Here is a 21,270-nt window from a genome sequence, read left to right on the forward strand (position 1 = left end):
GCCTACTTGTGCTCTATCTGTCAAATAAATAAATCATATCTTTTAAAAATAAAAAAAACATGGCACCATGAAATGTTATGGATAACTACTCAGCAATAAAAAGGAATGAACTACTGATACACACAACTTAGATGAATCTCCAGGGAATTACACTGGGTAAAAAAAGTCAATCTCGAAGTTCACATAATGTATGATGTTATTTATATAACATTCTTGAAATGAGAAACAGAAAGCAGAATAGTAGTTGCAGGACTTAAGGAGTAGAGATGGATGGGGAAAAAATGATAGGACTCTAAAAAGGCAAAACAAAGAATACTTGTAATGATGGAAATATTGTGTATTTTGACCTATCAGTGTGAATTCCCTGATTGTGATATTCTATTACAGTTTTACAAGATACTACCAATGGAGAAAAATGGGAAAAACATACACAGAATCTCTGTGTATTATTTCTTGCAAATGGATGTGAATCTATGATTGTCTTTACAAAAACTTTAAAAAAATGAATGTGTTAGACTAGATTATCTTTGAGTGATTTTCTCTATCTGAAATTCCATGATCTGGGGAATCTACGGATCCACTGGCTCTTGGTTATACATGGCTCTACTATTTCCAACAGATGAAGCAATTGTACATCTGGACACCAATGTTCATGCTGGTAAGTAAGGGTCTGGACAACCAAATGAAGGTAAGTGTGTAACTACATCAGACAGATCCTACAGATCTAAATCTATTTAGAGATGGGGAAAAAAAAAAAAAAAACAGAGGCCCAGCAAGGGGAAACTCCTCACACAAAATGAATGGTTAATGGAAGAATTAGAAAGAACCAGATTAGAAAGAACCCAGGCTTTCAAACAGGGCAATTTCCACCACAGTAATTTGTAAATATCTACTGACCATGCTGACAGCCATTCAAATCCTTAAACACACCCAGTCCAAGACTTTCCAGAGCTCTCCTAAACCATCGCTGGTGGATGCAAAATTTGGACAATAAAGAAAAGGGTTTTTTTTTTAAGTAAGATCAGAAGGAAAAGAGTAGGATCAGCAAACTTTTTTTTTTTAAAGACTTTATTTATTTATTTGACAGAGATCACAAGTAGGCAGAGGCAGGCAGAGAGAGAGAGAAGAACGCTCCCCAATGAGCAGAGAGCCTGACGCGGGGCTCGATCCCAGGTCCCTGAGATCGTGACCTGAGTCGAAGGCAGAGGCTCAACCCTATGAGCCACCCAGGAGCCCCAGTCAGCAAACTTTTTTGTCAAGTGCCAGACAGAAAATATTTTCAGCTTTGCGATCCACATGGTTTCTCTAACAACCATTCAGTTCTGCCATCGACGTACGACAGCAGCCAGAGACAATCTGTAAACAAATGCAAAAAGATGTTCTCCAACAAAATTTTATTTTCAGAGAAGTCAGTGAGCCAGATATCACCCACAGTCAAAGTTGGTGGACCCTGCCACAGAGAAACAATGGAAACATGTGGTCTTTTACCTGTGGTGATAGTATCTACCCAATGAGGTTACTGTGAATAACGTATCACATGGAAGTGCTTAGCAATGGCCCGGGACATAGTAAGTCATCGATGTAGTAGTTCATGGTAACTATGCCACATGAAGAGTGGTTGAAGAAACTGAATGTGTTTAGACTGAAGAAGAGATGCCAGGAGGCATGAAGATTGGGGACATGTAGGAACAATTTTTAAATTCCTGAGAAAAGGGAGTTGATTTTTGACAGGTGACCCCAAAAGGCAAAAGAAGTAGAACTAATGAATTCAGGTTAACAGAACCATATTTCGGTTCAGCATAGGAGGAGTCTTTATAATAGTCATTCTGTCTCACAAGGAAATGACCTGCCTCATGCTAAGTTTCCTTTTCTGAGGGCATTTAAGGAAAGTTTCAAGGGGCAAGGCAATGAGCGGGAGAAAGATAAGTCTGAGTTGCTGGAAAGTTGTTTCTATGGAATAGGTGAAATGAAGTATGGTAAACCAATCCTCTACTTTTCTGAATTCTAATCCTTATTTACCTTTAGATCTGTATGCTATTTCATACAGTTTTAGAATATAACTATAACTAGCTATATTCATCCATCATTCATTCATTTATCCCCAAAATATATATTGTGTATTTATAATTTTTCTAAGCACTAGAGATACAGCAGTGAATAGTTGATCAATAAGTCATTAAAAATTAAATAGGAAAGCATATCCTCCCTTGGGGAAATGAAATATTCCACTTTTATTTGTATATTATTTGGATGTTTTTTATTTTATTTTATTTTATTAAAGATTGTATTTTTCTATTTGATAGAGAGAGAAATCACAAGTAGGCAGAGCAGTAGGAAGGGGGGGAGTGGGAGGCAGACTCCCTGCTGAGCAGACAGCCCGATGCAGGGCTCAATCCCAGGACCCTGGGATCATGACCTGAGCCGAAAGCAGAAGCTTAACCCACTGAGCCACCCAGGTGCCCCAATTTGGCTATTTTTTAGTTGGGATACTCTGTAGGCAATTATTTCAGTAATGTTAACACCCAGAAATAAAATTGTTTTCCTGTTCTGGGAGCTTGTATAAAAGTTCAGAAGGAAGATGATTAGATTTTTCTCCCCATAAGGTTAAAGTCCCCCACAATCAGGACTTTATTAAAAGACAGATACTCTGTGACCACAGGGGATAGAATTTGCTACCAAAATAATAGGAATTCTAGCCTTTACTTATCCCCTCTACAATAGAAACAGCAGGAGGAAGCTACACGGGATATTTTCTGGAATGAAATATGAAGGCCCTGCAGTTTGTTACTGGACCCTCGTAATCTGCTATGGTCAGAACTGACCCTTTATATGCACATGTTGCTTTCTGCCTGCAAAGCTGCTAAGTAATAGGAGCTTCACAACTTCCTGGTAAACACTCTCTCCTCATAGTTCTCTGGTACAGACAATGGCAAACACAGCCTTTCAGAGGCAGATCCCATCCTGGCAATTCCTTATTAGCCTAGATCTCTACTGCTGAGAGGGATTTTGAAAGAATGTGCGCACCTCCAAATGGTATGATTTTAGGCCACTGAGAAAGACTCTCAGTCTTAAAAAAAAAGGCAATCCTTCTAACTTTTGCAAAACACAGAAAAAAGACTTGTATACAGAGATGTTTGCTGCAATATTCATTGTAGTAGCAAATAGAAAACAATCTTTGAATAAAAGAATAGGGTAATTACTAAATGTTATATAGGCATTAAAATAATGTTTATTAAGTATTTTAATAATATGAAGAAAAATATACTTAATAATATTAAGTGAAGAGAGACAACATGAAAGTATACAGCACAATTTCAAACTTAATTGAAAAAAGGTGAGGCACAAACGAAAAAGACTAGAAGTGAAATATACCAGATAAAATACTAAAGACATTTGCCTTGGGTGATGGAATCATTGTGATCCTTCTTTTACATCTGCGTTGAGCACATTCTTTTTTTTTTTTTTTTAAGATTGATTGATTGATTTGACAGAGCCAGAGCACACACGTGTGCACACACACAAGAGGCAGGGGAGGGACAGAGAGAGAGAGAGAGAGAAACCCAAAGCAGACTAGCCACTGAGCAGAGAGCCTCACCAGAGGCTTGATCCCAGGACCCTGAGATCATTACCTGCCTCAAAATCAAAGAGTTGGGGGCACCTGGGTGGCTCAGTGGGTTGAGAGCCTGTCTTCGCCTCAGGTCATGATCTCAGGGTCCTGGGATCGAGCCCCGCATCAGGTTCTCTGCTCAGCAGGGAGCCTGTTTCCCCCTCTCTCTGCGTCTGCCTCTCTACTTGTTATCTCTCTGTCATAAATAAAATTTAAAAAAAAAAAATCAAAGAGTTGGCCGCTTAACTGACTGAGCCACCAGGCGCCTCTGTATTATGCTCATTTTAGTCACTGAATATGTTTCACTTTTAACATCTGAAAAATAAATACGTATGTCTTAAAGGCCCTTTTCTACTTCTTCACAGATATCTAAAATACCAGTAGGAAAACTCTAAATTGTATATTCTCTCTAGCAAAAAAAGCATGTGGGGGACCTGACCACTTTAAACGTGATCTGCTTAGTTCGATTCAACTACTATTTATTGACTATCAGGTTGGAGATTCTGTTTATCCATTTATATTTTTTGTTGAGACCACTCAATCTCCATTTATCTCACTCACGTTTTTCTGTCACACCAGCCATTTCCTCACCGTCAGCCGTTCTTCATGTGGAACTAACTTTGATCCTAACTCCAGATGTGGACATGTAACCAACAGCTTGGTATTCTTCTGGTCACACTAAGTTTGAAAAGGGAGATGTTTGGGGTGCTTGGGTGGCTCAGTCAGCTAAACATCTGCCTTCAGCTCAGGTCATGATCTCACCTGTGCTCACTCACGCTCTCTCTCTCTCTCTCTGTCAAATAAATAAAATCTTTAAAAAGGGGGCAGGGGGTACGGAGAGATGATCTAATCAAAGCCAGTTAGAAAACAAAATGAGTATTTTCCTGAGGCTCTTGAAAGAAGGGCAACTTTTCCCCCACTGGTATAGTACCTGACGCTATGTAATATCCTCGGTCACCAGAGGGTCTCACGTAGAGTTTGAAAATGAAACCATCATGGCCCAATCAACACAGGTCCATTACTTCTAAATAGGAAATCCTCTACCAGGATGAAAGCAAAAATCAATTTATGCTGGATGAAGAATAGAAGCAAATATCTTCTACAGCTTGCCATCCTGAAGTCAAGATTCTATAAAATCAAGCCCAGGTAACTGCTAGCGGAGGGCAGGAAACTCCTACCTGAAGCCAAATTCAGATAAAAGACAGAGGTAGCTGCCATACGGAGGCTGAACAGGAATATTAATAAAACTCCACTCCCACTCCTCCAAGCCCAGACACAAAGAGACTTCCCAAGACTAAGTAGAATGAGGGCAACAGACAACCCTCTCTACCCTTACTAGAAGCTTAGCCCTGAGTGACAAGTCAAGGAGGCCACCGCAGGGGAAGGAGCAAGAGCATGGAGAGAGACCACTTCAGTAATGCAGGCACACACTGATGGCTGTTCTGGTTCTAGCACCTGCACCCTCTTTCCTTCTATGCCCAAGATCAGAGATCTGTGAGTTTTGTAAAAACAGACCTGGAGGTTTTATCTCTCACAAGCTGCAAATGAGTCCAAAGTATAAAATAGCTGCTAAACTAATATGGTCTTGGCTTATTTTGCAATTGTTGAAGTGGTCACAGTAGTGGTAGTAGTGATGGTAGGAGTAGTGGTGGGGTGGTGGCATCAGTAATAGTAGTAATAGCAGTGGTGGTGGTAGTAGTAGCTAGCGCAAGGCCATGTCAAAGACCTAAGGCAGTCAGAGTAGGAGCTTTGGAGTCCAGCTGCATGGGGGGTGCCAGATCTGTGTTTGCTCCTTCTTAGTTTCCAGATTTGGACAAATTATATAATTTCTCAGTGTATCATTTTGTAAAATTGGCATTGACCACTCAAGAGTCCATAAAGAAGATAAAAACTCTTGTTAAGATGTGCACGAACATTACAAGATGACCTTATCAGAAACATCTTCAGTAACTTCAGTGTTGTATATAAGATATAGACATGACATAAGACCCTGTCTCTGCTGATAACAACTCACAAACAGTAGAGGGAGAAGGATTAACACATGACTCTACTATAAAACCTAGTGAAAATTGCCAAGATAGGCATTCAAATCTACTCCAAACAAGAAAGTGGAGTGTGACATAGGGTCTCCCTGATGGCTTTAAGGAAAGGAATCAGGTTTGAGATGGGTTCTGGTAAATGGGCAGGACTCAGATGGCCAGGTATCAAGGTGGAGACATGAAAGAGAAAGTCCATAATGTGTTCTGGGAAAACAAGCAGACCACATTTGGGTAAGCAGAGAAAATGGCATGTAAGTAATTGACTGCTGAAATTGACTAAAGGAAAATCCTACACAGGATGGCTTGGTCTCCAAGCTAAAGATCCTTACTTTGCTTGATGATTCCAAGTTGAAAGAGGGCATAATTGCAGGTAAATGTGTGCCATAAAAATTGACCTTATTTTTCCATTAAAAAGCAAGTAAGGGGCGCCTGGGTGGTTTAGTGGGTTAAAGCCTCTGCCTTCAGCTCAGGTCATGATCCCAGGGCTCTGGGATTGAGCCCCATATGGGGTTCTCTGTTCAGTGGGGAGCTTGCTTCCCTTCCTCTCTCTCTGCCTGCTGCTCTGCCTACTTGTGATCTCTGTCTGTCAAATAAATAAAAAATAAAATCTTAAAAAAAAAAAAGGCAAGTAAAAGTTACCATTTATCTAGCCAAACTCGTTTTTTAGATTCTTTTGTTTTTGAACTGGCCTCAAATCATTGATCTCACAGTATCATCTCTACTGATTCTGAGACTCAAGTACCAGAGCTTCAAAATCCTCCATCCATGGCTCCAAGATGCTAATAGATTCTGTAAATGCTGAAATCTTGAAGTCCCAGCCAAAGCTGTGTGTGTGCAACCACCAAAATCAGAAAGTGTCCTAGCCTGAGGGACATATTTCTCTGGAAAGTATGCAGCACACTGGGCCTCCTCTCTGTTCTGATTTCTGAGGGGGCATCTAGGGCCTAGCTGTGCTCATTGTCCAGAAGAGTAGCCTTAGGCTGAGGACAGAGTTGAGGAGACAGTGTTCTGAGCCGCCTTCCATCTCAACCCAGGCTCTGGTTTCACTGAGGTTTACTTGACAGGCATCCAGAAATAGCTACAGGCCATGGAGGTAGGTGATCCCACTCTGGTTAGTCTTCACAAAGCTTTAAAATAGCGACAAAGACTTGAAAATGGCACCCAGGAATGAATCTCCTCTGGACACATCAACAGTGCACTAATGGTTATGAAAGTCAAGTTCCTGTGCTCTATGTCTTCTGTAGGCCTGAAGACCCTATAGGGTTCAGCACTGGTTAATCATTTACCAATGGATTCACTCTTTATCCATAAGTAATTCACATTACAACTTCCATAAATTTCTAGTTCTCACTTGATATCTCCAGACATGTTCTCCTTTCCTTGACTAAAAACTCATAGGGCTTTGAAAAAAATCAAAACTGTCACTTAAATTTCTTAAGACATTTCATAGCGATTTTACCCACCTGTTTTAAAACTTTTGAAATCACAACATTGTGTGTATTGGAAAGGACCTCAATAAAACACCTGCATTGGTCCCTGGTTCAAACTAGTAAAGTATTATTATTTCCACCTTATAAATGAGACAAAGCAAAAGAGATATGAACATGATTTGCTTTAAGGCCATAAGGATAAATAATGGCAGAGCCAAGAAAACAATGCTGGTCTCCAGTCTCCTAATGTGTCTCTTACAATTATGCCCTGCCATTTTTGCCACCATTAACAACTAAAGGAGTGCATCCAGAATTTGGCAAAAGTAAGAGGCAGTAAACAAGGGTGCGTGGGTGGCTCAGTCAATTAAGTGACAAACTCTCGATTTTGGCTCAGGTCAGGATCCTGGAGTTGTAGGATCAGCCATGTCCTGCTCACTCTCAGCAGGGAGTCCTCTCTCTCTCTCTCTCTTTCTCCCTCTCTCTCTTTCTCCCTCTGCCCCTCCCATCTAAAATAAATAAATCCTTAAAAAAGAGAGAGACAGAGAGACAGTAAACTTATGTATTTAAACTGGGGTCTTAAGCCATAGCCTTCCATATACTTAGTCAAAGGAACTTAGTCATATTACTTAACCTTTCTACACCTCAGTTCCTACATGTGCAGGAGAGAGATGATCATTTCTCTTAGGGTTTCTGAGACAATCAAATACATTACTATATATAAACTTTCCAGTCCGTATCAATCACCGTCTAGGTATCTGCTACACAATCTCTATTTCCATTGCCAACCTGTGGCAATTTTATTAATTTTAATTTAATTTACTAATTTTACCTGTGGGATTCAGAGCTTGTGTCATCTTCTTCCATTGTACAGATTAGGAACCTTAAAGATATCCTTAATCCTACTCAATTAGGATCCTGTTCACCTCTTCTCTCTTACCCCACGGTCTATGGATTGTGAAGTCTTTTCAATTCTAATTTCCAAGTATCTTTCAAATCCCTTCTCTACACTGCATCCTCTATGTCAAGGCTGCCATAGCATGATGAATCTCTTGTTTATATACTCCCCAACTTGATCCTAGTACAGTTTTTTTTTGTTGTTGACCAGTGTTTAGTAGTTATTGGAAAGGATAAAATGTGCACTCGTGAGGGTGTTTTACAAAGTTTTTCATGTTTGGGCCCTCAGCTACTCCTCCAAGGAAATTAAGTGCCCTCTCCCCCCTTGGCTGTGCTGCTCCTTCTTCTGTGCCCCCACAGCTCTGTGTTCATTACTTCCACATTGGCACCTGTTTCATCAGTCTCATTGCATTTGTACCCCTGGTTCCTCCACTTGTAGGGTCAGCTACATGGCCACGTGTCTGTGGAATCCCACAGGGCCCTGCTCTCGAAAGTGCCCTGAACTTGTTTTAAAGCTCCGCTAGAGCCATCCTGAAATTCTTAATAATTGTTGAACAAAGGACAACTCATTTTCATTTTGCACTAGGCCCCACAAATTATGTACTCAGCTCTGCCTGCTCGACTGTGAACTCCTTAAAAACAAAAGCTTTTTGCTATTCACTCAAAATCCTCCTTGGTTAGCACAGAGAAGTCCTGGCACAGAGCAAGCTTTTGGTAAATATTTGTTGAATTTATACATGAACGGATGAAAGGATAGCATAAAGCATCTCATACAAAAATAGTGTAGTATGGCTAATTAACTCTGAAGAATAAGCTTTGTTTTTGCTTGGGGGAAAGAGGAGTCGATTGATAAATTCGCAAAATGACTGGCCATTCCAAATAAATAACACAAAATTTCCTAAGTTTCTTTTTTGATTATTCAAACTGTTTTTCCCTTTAAGCCCTGCTGCCTCCCTATTCTTCTCAGAATGCAAAACTGCAGGTTAATGGAGCTTGGAATTGTGCTATATAATATGCCCTGACTGTTTGTGCCAAGCACTACTATGCTCAATTCTGGGAATAGTGAGAAAGGGAAGGGAGAAGCCACAGAAAGGTGAGCTAAGCAGGGTCCCTGTCCTCAAGAAGCAATTAAATCTTACTCCTCAAGAGCTTATATCAAAGATGAGTTGACTTGATGGGAGTTCTGCAGCAGTGAATCAAGAATAAAGACACTAGACTTGGCCAGTAGCCCAGCTTCCTGAACATTTCAACTGACAAAATGTCTCAGTCTGAGCACAATTCCCCCACTATGAGATCTGTGGGTTTACTAGTTAACATGGGCAACCAACTCGGAGGTGCTCATGGAGCATAATAAATAAGTAGCTATTGAGGTGGGGGGAGGTGCTTCTGCTTCCCGGTGTTAGAGAAGAAAAGACAAACATCAGTTATGAAAGTGAGCCAAGTAATTGGGGAGGACAGATGTCCCTTGCTCATGCTGAAGGCACGATCGGGTTTCCAGTGTGGCAAAGACCACACACCACCCTGCTGCCTTATTATGCACTCCCCGCAGTACTAACTTCTTCCTGTTCTCAGAAACAACATGGAAGTTCAAAGAGAGTTTCTCTCACTTTTCCCAATTCAACAGGTTTTACTTAACCACTCTACTACTTGACCCAACAAGAGTGATAACATTGAGAGAGCCTAGTAAAAAAAAATAAATAAATAAATACCAATAAACATATAGAGATGTGCTCAATTTCAAATCAAAGAAATGCAGAAATAATAGAGCCACAAAGTATCATTTTCACATAGCAGGTGAGCCCAAGTTGAAAAGATTGATAGTGCTCAACATTGACAAGTATGGTAGAAAAGGTAAGTATTCTTTAAAAAGATTGCTTGTCAGAGTGTAAATTAGTACAAGCACAATCTTCTGAAAGGCAATTTAGCATTATGTATCAATCAAAATTTAAAACACACATCCCCTTTTATGCATCAATGCTATTTTTGGGACTTTATCCTAAGGGAAAAAAATCTGACAAGTATGTGAAATTACATGTGCAAATTGTCCATCACAGCCAAAAAATTTAGAATTAACTTAAGTGAGCAACATGAGAGATTTGCTTAATATAACATAGTTCATCCAAATACAACTTAAATGTTAAAATAGTTACGTGGAGCTACAATTCTCAGAAGAAAAATATAGCCATGATATATTTTCAGGTGTAATGAAAAGGACAGCTTAAAAAATATATAGATGGAATGACTCCATTTTTTTGTTCAAAGAATATATTTATGAATATGTGTATGCATGCTTTTTCGAATAGATTATGACTGGTTTTATTGTGTTTTGGCATGATCCGTAGTACAAATAAATGGATGATATTCAAATACAACATGCTTCCTATATTAGACATGTATCGGGGGAGGAGGGAAGTCTTAAAGAAATGAGATGTTCAGTAGTATGCTGGTAAATATTTAACAACTGGCCTTCAGGTGAGGCAAGACGCAAGTCCTGTGTAGCATTGCTGATTTCTATCGCATAAATACTCCCAACATTACTCATTTCGGGCTACTGAATATGGAGTAGAAAGAGCTGAACAGTAGCACACCACTATGTAGCATTTCCATGATACAAATACACAGATGTAAATAAACACAACGGTATAGAGAATATTAAAATGTAGTAAAAAATTATAAAGTTTCGTATGTTAGATGAGTTAGATGAATTTTGTGGATTCATCTTTTATAAGTCTTTAGAAGAAAGGTCAACAATACTGATCATGTCTGAGTGGAAGATTTACGAATCATATTTACTTCATTTTTTAGATCCTTATATGTCATTTCAATATTTTTATAGTAAACATGTTATCTTTATAATCAGAAGAATCAAGAGGTTTGTTTTCTTATTCACTAGAAACTAGGAAAGAAAAAAAATCAGAGAACAATTACTTTTAAAAACAAGTCTTACTAGAATAAAAACAAAACACTTCCCCAAAAGGAGTATGATTTCATAATGGTATAATGAGGAACAACCGTGAGCAATGTTCTAAACAATTAAACCACAATATTAATCAATTAACCACTTTGTTAAGTCATAGTATAAGGAAATAAGCCCTTGTATTTCTTTATTTAAAATATTTTGTTTATTTGCTTATTTGACAGAGAGAGCAAAGGGAGAGAGGAGAAGCAGACTCCCCACTGAGCAGGGAGTCAGATGCCAGACTCAAGCCCAGGACCGTGGGATCATGACCTGAGCGAAGGCATCCGCTTAACCGACTGAGCCAACCAGACACCCAAGCACTTAGTATTTCTAAGGCACTTCAAAACATAAATGAGTACCCACAGAATTTCAAAGGAATTCAAGCTCCCAGGAGGTCTGATACTCCCTTTCTACAAATAATGAAACTTAGTTCCATGGAGAGTTGTGGTTTTCCCAAAGTAAGCAGTACAGGGCTGGGTATGAGGTAGCTCGCTCCTCTCCATTTATAAATGGTCTCTGTAGCTTGTGAATGAATAAAAGTATACAGTCCTTACTTATGGTTACTTAGATGACCTCACTTTGGGGTTAGTAGTCATTCAACTGGTTAATTTCTGAAGCCCTGACACTTCCTATCTTCATTTAGATAATAGCAGCTTATACTCACCTAAGATTTTGTATTTCTCAAACACTTGCCCATAGATTATTTCAGCTGATCCTCATAAAAGCCCTGTGAGGCAGGTGGAGTAGGAAGGACCACTCCTATTGGACAGATTTGGAAACAGGGTAAAGCAGCAGGTGACTAGCCTAAGGCCAGTGAGAGCGGGGCCGCTGGTCCACTTGAAGCACTGGCTAGGAAACAGTTTGCTCTTTGAGGCTATGAGGAAGTCATCTGGGTGAACCTGCTCTGAAGGTTACTTTCTCCCGTTTTCTTCTTTGTTAAATTTCAAATAAATTCTTTCTTCTCTTGACTCCTGTCTTACTTTGCACTTAAGATTATTACTTTCATATCACCTAGAGTTGCTCTTTAATTCCTCTTTCTTTTGTTCTAGAATGGAAGACAGTCCCAGGCATCTTTAGGCCTGGAAACATTCCTGTTCTTCATTTGACAGGAGGGCTACACTCTAGAATGTTATTTTTTCTTGAAATTTGAAGTGATTTCTATTATTAGAGGAATGTCTTCTGCAAAGGTCCAAATAGTGTATATTATAAAGCAAGAAACTATAAACACTTTGATGTGACACATTTCTAGACAATTTCTTGGCTTTCTAAAAGGGATTAAAATTTAAGTGAGAGGAGACAGACTTATTCAGGAAATACAAGTCTACAAATTATATATAACAAAACAGATCTTGGGGAATCTAAGATCAGACATTCTCTTAAGCTTTGTTATCTTAAGAGAAAAAGTGTGTTCTGTTAACAGTACAATGTCCTGGGGAAGGACTGAAAAAGGGATCACTGGGCTATATTTAGGTCCAGAGACAAAAGAGGTGCCAACTTAATTAATGTGGGGCCTCAGCCCCTGGACTTACTGGCTGATGCCACCTTAGACAAATTCCCAGTGCATCAATTTCTTCATCCTTAAAGTGGGAATCATAGCATGTATCTCACAAAGTATATAGTAAAAACCAAAATAGCTAACGGCCAAGAAAATACTTGGTAAATGAAAACTCACTGTAAAAATACATGGATTATCTTGAAGCTATCTTGATAATTTTTTTTAAAGATTTTATTTATTCATTTGACAGAGAGAGATCACAAGCAGGCAGAGAGGCAGGCAGAGAGAGAGGAAGAAGCAGGCTTCTGAGCAGAGAGCCCGATGCGGGGCTCGATCCCAGGACCCTGAGATCATGACCTGAGCCGAAGGCAGCGGCTTAACCCGCTGAGCCACCCAGGCGCCCCAAATCTTGATAATTTTTGTGAGATCTTCACGTTTACAACGCCATGGATGGACCCAGAAGGTATTATGCTAAGTGAAGTCAGACAGAGAAAGACAAATACCATATGACTTCACTCATATGTGGAATCTAAAAAACAAAATAAAACAAGCAAACAAACAAAAACAGGCTCATAAACACAGAGAACAAACTGGTGGTTGCCAAAGAAGAGAGCGCTGAGGGAATGGACAAATAGGTGAAGGAGACAAAGACGTACAAGCTTCCAGTTATAGAGGGATGAAAGGTACAGCACAGGGAATATAGTCACGAATATTGTAATAACCTCATCTGGTGACAGATGGTAACCACACTTATTGTGGTGAGCATTTCATAATGCAGAGAATTGTCAAATCAGTATCCTGTACACCTGAAGCTAACATGACCTTGTATGTCAATTGTACTCCAACAAAACCAAACAAATAAAAAGAGATCTTCAGAATTTTGGAAGTTTACAACTCTAGGTGAGGGGGGGCATGGGGAATGGAGTAGTGAGTTACAAAGGGAGAGAGTCAGACACAGCAACAGGCAGGTGGCCAGGTTTCTCCAGGCGGAACAAGATGGAGTGCTCAAGACTGCATACTAATGGCCTCACCTCCTCTGAGACCGCTGGCCAAATGACTCTGGGCCAGAAAGCACAGAGCCCCTTTTCCATACCAAAGGCCCTCTCCTAACTGGACTTCCAGCTGCCCACAACATGATATGGACACCCTGACGCACTGGGCGGTGCCATTATGAAGATGAAGTCTGAACAAAATCGGCGCACTGCAGTGTGTAGGCTAGGGAAGGAGTCATTTCCCTGGCACTAGGAATGTCTGCTAGCAAGTGGATGATTCTTAATGACTATTGAGTGGCAAATTGTCAAAGAGCAGAAATGAGTATATGAGAAGAGAGTGGGTGTGTTTCCATCTGAAGATGTGAGGGAGGAGCCCCTGCCTTCTGGTGAAGAGCATTCCAGATGAGGGTCAAGTTTTCAACTTAATATAGAGAATAACAGAATATTGACTCTCCAAAGAAAACATTTTGGAGAAACAAGGATGATAGCCAACAGAGCATTAGAAAGTCATTTCTAGTGATGTTTGTGTAGGACCTAAAGAGAATGGTCATTCAGCAGTCCAATCTGAAAGAAGTAAGGAGATGGTTAAGAAGCCCATATCCATTCGGGTGCTTTCTATTCCCTTAAAATTTTTTCAGCTTTGATAGCACAAGGGATCTACTCTTGAAGGTCCAAAAAATGTTGTTGCTATAGGAACAGGTAAGCAGATTAAACTTGAAAGACCAGTTCAGGAACAAAGAATTTAATAGTCAGGGCTAACACAATTAACCAGGATAAAATTTAAATAAATATCTTTTGGGTTTGTTATTTCATTATTAATTCCAGGAAGATAAAATGCTATTATAGAATGGGAGTATTGCATTTTAATTACACCATTACTGGCATAAAAGACTATACTTACTCAATTAACAGAAAGGCCTTATTAACCAAAAGTATGCATTTCTAACTCTCTCTTGATTACATTTTAAATGAGAAATACAGCTTTAAATTCAGCAAGAACATAAGAATCATCTCTGACTTTCCTATAGTTCCCCAGAAGAGAGCACATCTAAAATAAAAGAGACCATGAACTACCAAAAGTTGTCTGTAAAAAATCTCCATAACGAGAGACCTATGAGCAAAATTTGAGAAGTAAACATAAAAGCGTATAGGCTGATAATTGCTAATATTTTACGTTTTCCCCAGCCAACATTGTTTGCGAACACAGATATGTGAGAAGAGAGGACAGTCAGAGACTCAGCTGCACTCCTACCTTACAGTGGCTATTCTGCTTCTTCCTATCAAGGAATGCACTGCTCCCAACATTAGGGGTTTGCTGAAATTATTTAAGTTCTGAACAGAACTTGCAGGACTCGTGAGGCTCAAAAAGGCATCATAAATTGGCATTGTGCTTCTCTCCCTTCTTGATAAAATGAATACAATGTGTTCCGCCTAGCAAATTTCTGCTGTTAGAGATTATACTTACAGGACAGAGAGATTTCTTGGACGCTACCTTTTCTCACGTAATACCAGAATCAAATTGCAGAGAAGCATGTCAGCATGTCTGAGAGTGTGCGTACCCGCGCACACACGCGTGATGTGTGTGTGTGTGTGTGTGTGTGTGTGTGTGTGTGGCAGGGGGACAGCACTGGAGGCTTAGGAAATGGGAATGGGAAGAGGGGAGTGTGGCTAGAATCTTACCATCTCATTCTCTTCACCTTCATTGAGTAGAGTGTGCTGCTGGCCCTTCTCAAAGTGGTCCCCCATGAAAAAGTGATTCCACTGCTCCTCCCTGGACTTCCTGAGCAGGAGCCTTCGGGACCAACTTGCCGAGCCACCGCAGCTCTCCAGCTGGCCGAAAGAGTTAATGATCCTCCAGGTTAAGACTCCTTCTTGAACACACACACCTACTCTCCGCAAATGACAATACTTAGCAGACTGGACTCCTCCCACGAGTCACCCTCAGCTCTGAGGAATTTCTGCGTTGCTTACTGCATTGTCTCAGGGCAGCTGTCCCAAAACAGGCTGCTCCCATGCCGGTCTTTTTGTGCCCAACTTCCAGGGAAAGAACTCATTGCCTGCCCAGTGCCTGCCAGCATAAGACATCTGACTGCAAATCCAACAGGACAATGGGGAGTTGGCAGGACCTTTCCAAGGAGTGGGGGAGCTGGCTCAAGAACTCCCAGGTCACTGCTTTTTTATTCACAGAGGCTAAGGAATTGGGGGTGGGGAGGGCTAACAGAGCTGCAGATTTTATTTGATTAATGAAAGCCCCAATCCACCAGCTTTTAATAGTATCCTCATTCATTTTGCTTACAAAAGGTACAAGTTAATGACTAATCCCCTTCCAAAGTTATTTGTGGCCACATTTCTTTGCGTATGCAAAAAGCATTCTACTTAACGTGTATGTGGAATTAAGTTCACTTTGGGAAAAACATAGAGAACAAAGGTGTGATCAAACTATTTTATGTGGTCTCCTTTCACGAAAATGTTGGTTGGTTAAACTCTTCAGGCGGTCTAGAAACCAAATATTCAAGTGACTTTGTGGCAAGACCCATTTTTTAATTTATCCACACATCCATTCAAGACTCACTATCTGAGCACAGGGACGACACATGTAAATCAAGTCCTATCTGCTGCCTTCAGACTGAGACAGGCATTCAAGCATGCAAATAAATACAATAGAAGGCATTTTGTTATTATGAAAGCCGGAACAGAGAAGTCGAAGATATCTGTCAGAAGTCTCAACATGGTATAGGGGTCACCCAGCCACGTTGGCTCTGCAGAGAACCTCAGATTCCAGCTCCTATCCATGTTGGTTGAGCTGTGTGTGATTATTTCACCTACAGGAGCTGTCTCTTCTCATCCGGTAATCCGGGGCATTGCACGAGGACTTGGGAAAGCATACCTCACAGCACCGATCAAGAGCTGTTGGTGTAATTAAACCAAATGCCCAAGGTAACAACAGGCAGTAGAGCAGAGTAGTTAGGGGCGTGTGCTCTGAGTTTGGAGAGCCTCGGTTCGAATTTGGACTGTGAACCAAGGTGGGCTAGTTCCGCCATCTTAGGATAATAAGTTTCGTAAGTTTTATAAGCCTCCATTTGCCCACGTAAGTGAGGAACAGTCCATGGACAACAATATTTATTCAATAAAGGAGAATTATTTTTACCTTCGCTGTGTCTACTCACTCCTTCAAGCTACAACTCGTGGTATTAGTATCCCATCCTGGCCCTAATAGCCCTAACAAGAGCAAGACTAAAGTGTGTGTGTGTGTGTGTGTGTGTGTGCACGCACCTTGATCAAATGGTAAAGTATAAGCAAGATAAACATTAATAATATCGAGCTATTATAATATTACTATATATACATGCTATTCATTGAATTTCCAAAAATTATTAGCACAATTTAATCAAATAAATAAGTGAAATTCACATTTGATAGCAAGATCAACATACAAAAGGCTTCTTTTCTTTTTTTTTTAGGGGGATGAAAACATTCCTGAAGCACATAGTGGTTGTGGCTGCACAACTTAGCAAATATACCAAAAATCACTGAACTGTATAGTTTTAAAGAGTGAATTTTATGAATGTGAGTTATGTCTTAAGAAAAAATTATACCTCCAAAAATTAAATGAAACTGTTAGAACTCTAGCAGGCAGTCATTTCAATATTGAGCAAAGAAAGAAACAGAATAAGATTTCAAACTTTATCTCAACTGATGGGGTCGAGGAGTGTTAGTATACGATGTGGTGAAACCATACCTGTGCTGGTGTGTAGTTAAGAGGGTTTCATTCTAGTGTCCATAATTGGTAATTCGCACACTGTAGCTTTCTGGCTGGGTTCCTGGATACCTTTGGCAAGGCAGGCTCCATTGTGGGTGAAGATGAGTGTGTAACTGATTCAGAGTTAAAGGAAAACCCTCACACAAACTTACTTCACTGAAGGAATCTGGTTATGCAATAACAATATTTAAGCCACACTCAAATAGCAAAATCAGTCCCTAAAAAACTTTTGTGAAAACCAGGAAAATCTATGGAAAATCATTTTCCAGCAACATAGCTCAGTAGGACTGAGGACTTTGAAATAGTGACAGTTTCTTCACGTTCCTCAGGGAGTCCTAACAGCAAAACATCCCAGGGCCTCTCTGACAGCAAGACTTATGGGCGGTGCCCTTACAGATTATATGCATGTTTATTTGGCATATCTAAAGTGTTCTGCAAGGGATGTTGCCTTTATTTGGCTAGGAAAGCCTTTGTGTTGTGGAAGCATTTGAGAAGGGCCTTGAAAACAGACAGGGAAGGCCTTAACAGGTGGAGATGCTAGAGCACAGACTGGGAGCCCGGCCTCGGGAAAAAGCATTTGAAGCTGAGAAACCATCAGAAGGAGAAACACAAGTTTGTCCAGAGGGAGCCCATTACCTTAGCTCTAACCAGGGTGTGTGTGTGACGGAAAAAAAGGGGAGTGAGATGTGGCAGAAAATACAGATAAAGGCATTCCAGGGAGGTCTGGACTTAATGCAATGAGCAATGACACCAGTGATGGCAAAGTGATGTCATAAACACTCACATTTTTAGTGATCAGCCTGTGTGTAAATATTATAGGAATCATTGCATAAGTGGGTTCTAAAGTGACTCAGTCTTTCTAGATAGCATATCCCTTTGGAGAGTTTCCTTGGACACTGTAAGTTACATCTTTAATTTGCCTGTTGGGAAGTGTGCTTTTTTCATCAAAAACAAATTTAATAGACTATTTTTAGAGCAGTCTTAGGTTCACACCAAAACTGAGCTTCAGAGTCCCATATACTTCTTGCCTATATGTACACCTTCCCCTACTACGAGCAACCCCCACCAGTGATACATTTGTTACCGTCAATGAACCATCCTCAACTCAACACCCGAAGTCCATAGTTGAGGTTAGGGTTTACTCTCGGTGTCAAACATCCTATGAGTTTTGACAGATGTATAATGACATTTGTATTCACCATCACAGTATCATACAGAGTAGTTCCACTATCCTCAAATTCCCTCCACTCCCTTTATTCATCCTTATGTCTCTCCTAACCCCTAGCGACCACTGATTCTTTTATTACCCCATTTTGCTTTTTCCAGAATATTACAAATTGGAATCACACAGTATGTTGCCTTCTCGGAGAGATTTCTTTCGCTTAGTTGTATGCATATAAGTTACCTCCATGTCTCATTCCCTTTCAGAGTTAAATAATATTTCATTGCCTGGATGCACCACAGTTTATTTATCTGTTCACTTCCCAAAGGACCTCTTGGTTGCTTCCAAGTTTTGGCAATTAGAAATAAAGCTGCATACATTCATGTGCAGACTTTGGTGTGGACATATGTTTTCAACACATTTGATAATGTCATCAAGGAAATGCAAATTAAAGCAACAATGAGAATCCACTGCATACCTATTAAAATGGCCAAAATTGAAAGCACTGACAATACCAAATGCTGACAAGGATGTAGAGCAACAGGAGCTCTCCTCATTCTTTGCTGGCGGGAATGCAAAAGCACACAGTCATGAAAGAAGACAATTTAGACGTTTTTTACAAAATTAGACATCTTATCATATGATCCAGCAATCATGTTCCTTGGCATTTACCCGAAGGGGTGGAAAGTTTCAATCAGGCTGTCTCTCCCCAGTTTTGCCTGTTCAATATTTCTGTTCTTCACTACATGTGCCTCACAGGTACGATATGGCATGGTGGGAATAGTGGATGTAGATTTGGTGTGGTCTGAATTGGGATCTTGACATTTTGTTGACAGATTCCATTTTCTCGTTTATTTAACACTTACTTGATTAACTTCAGTGTGCCAAGACTTGTAGTAGGTAAAAATAGAGATTAGTACAATATGCCTTTGAAAATTTAAGTCTACTAGAAAGAAACACCAACATCAAAATATACATTCCAAAACATGTGCTAACCATATAGGAGTGTCAGAGGGAGTTCAGGTAGAGAGTGAGGTCGGGAAGGTTCCATGGAGGTAGGGAGCTCTGTGCCGGCCTAGGTAAATGGAGATGAATAGGGAAAACATTATTGAAAAAGGAGACAAAAGGCAAAGGCACAGAGAAGGATTTGCCCATGAGCTCATTCAGAGATTGTGAATCATGCACAGATGTTGATGACTTAGAATTGAGAGGAATGTCCAAAGAAAAGTTGCTTCATCCATTCCCTGATTCTCTCTCTGCACTCATTTCCTCTTAACCAAGCCATCCCAAATGAGAATGAAAAAGGAAAGCAAGAAGAAAAGAAATAATTAGCTACCTCTTTGTTGATCTGGTATCTCCACTTGCTTTCATTTATCCTAGGAGCAAGCCTGCTGCTCTGAGCAATTCTCGACCTCTTCGGATGTATATAATAGATATTAAGTGGAAATAATGGCAGTACTAGACTCTGCCAGGACTGTGGGGATGCTGATACTTCACTAGCTAACCCATTTAGATAGTGTGAAGATAAGCGGTAATAATGTTTCATCATATATTAATTTCCACCTTTCATCTGAGAACTCCACAGCATATTACAAACATTATTCCTTGCAACATCTCTGTGAAGTACAGAGATGAGTAATATCATTGCCCCCACTTGAGAGCGGTAAGAACTGAGTCACAAAGGGGTCACAGAGAACTGATCAAGGTCATGTGTCCTCGGCATGGAGTGGAACCTGAAACACATGTAACATTGGTGCCTTCTCATCATTGGCAATGAACTGCCTCAAGCTTTCTCTTTGGTCCTCATTACCCAAATCTGCTCTTTGTAGAGTACTTGAGATCTTTAGTGATAGAACTTTAGGTTTCTATTATTTAGGTTTTACTGTTATTATGCGTTGTCCTAATCTGCACTAATGCTTAATGTGGGGATGATACTAGAGCAAGCAAAGATGTGATGTCCCAAAGAGGAATTACCTACCTCAAGGTGGTAAGGTGAAGTTTAATTGAATTAATTAATGTTTATAAAACATTTAACAACCCTTAGATTAAAGGGTCTAATACAAAGATACAGGGCTTCCCCATTAATTACAGAAGAAAAGAGCTGGTTAATGGCTGTTTCTACTTCTCAGAGGCATTGCTCCCAATTCTCCCTGCTCAGCAATGGGTTCCGACCTTCTTTAATGTGGCTTGTGGTGGCACATATATCCACACACAGAAAAGCCCCATCCCCTTGCATTCTGTCCTTTTCCAAAAATAAAATAAAAGACTCCTCTTTAGAGGTAAGTCTGCTTCCCTTCTGTGAAGCTTACCTCACTTGGCAACTCATATGGTAATTCCGGGTCATGAAGGACAGTCTATTAAAAAAAATAATAATAAGGCGCCTGAATGGCTCAGTGGGTTAAAGCCTCTGCCTTCGGCTCGGGTCATGATCCCAGGGTCCTGGGATCAAGCCCCACATCAGGCTCTCTGCTCCGCAGGGAGCCTGCTTCCCCCTTTCTCTCTGCCTGCCTCTATGCCTACTTGTGATCTCTGTCTGTCAAATAAATAAATAAAATCTTTAAAGAAGAAGAAGAAGAAGAAGAAAAAGCCAAAAGAGTAAATGCCCAGAAAGAAACTTGATGCCAGTGTACTAATTTTGAGAACTCTCAAGCTGGAAATTTGAATATACAAAATAATACATGTTAGAGAGCAACTATTAAGAATCACCAGGGATGCCTGGGTAGCTCAGTTGGTTAAGCAGTTAAGTACCTGACCCTTGGATCTAGCTCAGGTCCCAGTGTCCTGAGATTGAGGCCCCATCAGGTTCATGCTCAGTGCAGAGTTTCCTTGAGGATTGTCTCTCTCCCTTTCCCTCTGCCCCCACCCCTCTTCTCTCTCTCAAATAAATAAATAAATCTTAAAAAAAAAATCATGGACTATTACAACTCCACCT

General features: G+C 40.2%; 1 protein-coding gene across 2 annotated transcripts in view; it reads right to left on the bottom strand.

The window, feature by feature from the left end:
- The window catches only part of ATP13A4 (ATPase 13A4), a 140,198-nt gene extending 124,953 nt beyond the window's left edge, over positions 1-15,245 (bottom strand). For both annotated transcript variants that reach the window (XM_047733203.1, XM_047733209.1), the window contains exon 1: positions 15,097-15,245. In XM_047733203.1, the coding sequence (XP_047589159.1) occupies positions 15,097-15,162 (66 nt within the window). In that variant the 5' untranslated portion in view covers positions 15,163-15,245. The remainder of the gene's footprint in view (positions 1-15,096) is intronic.
- Between the last annotated feature and the right edge of the window lie 6,025 nt (positions 15,246-21,270).

Source organism: Lutra lutra, chromosome 1 (genome assembly GCF_902655055.1).
Source record: "Lutra lutra chromosome 1, mLutLut1.2, whole genome shotgun sequence".
Taxonomy (NCBI): domain Eukaryota; kingdom Metazoa; phylum Chordata; class Mammalia; order Carnivora; family Mustelidae; genus Lutra; species Lutra lutra.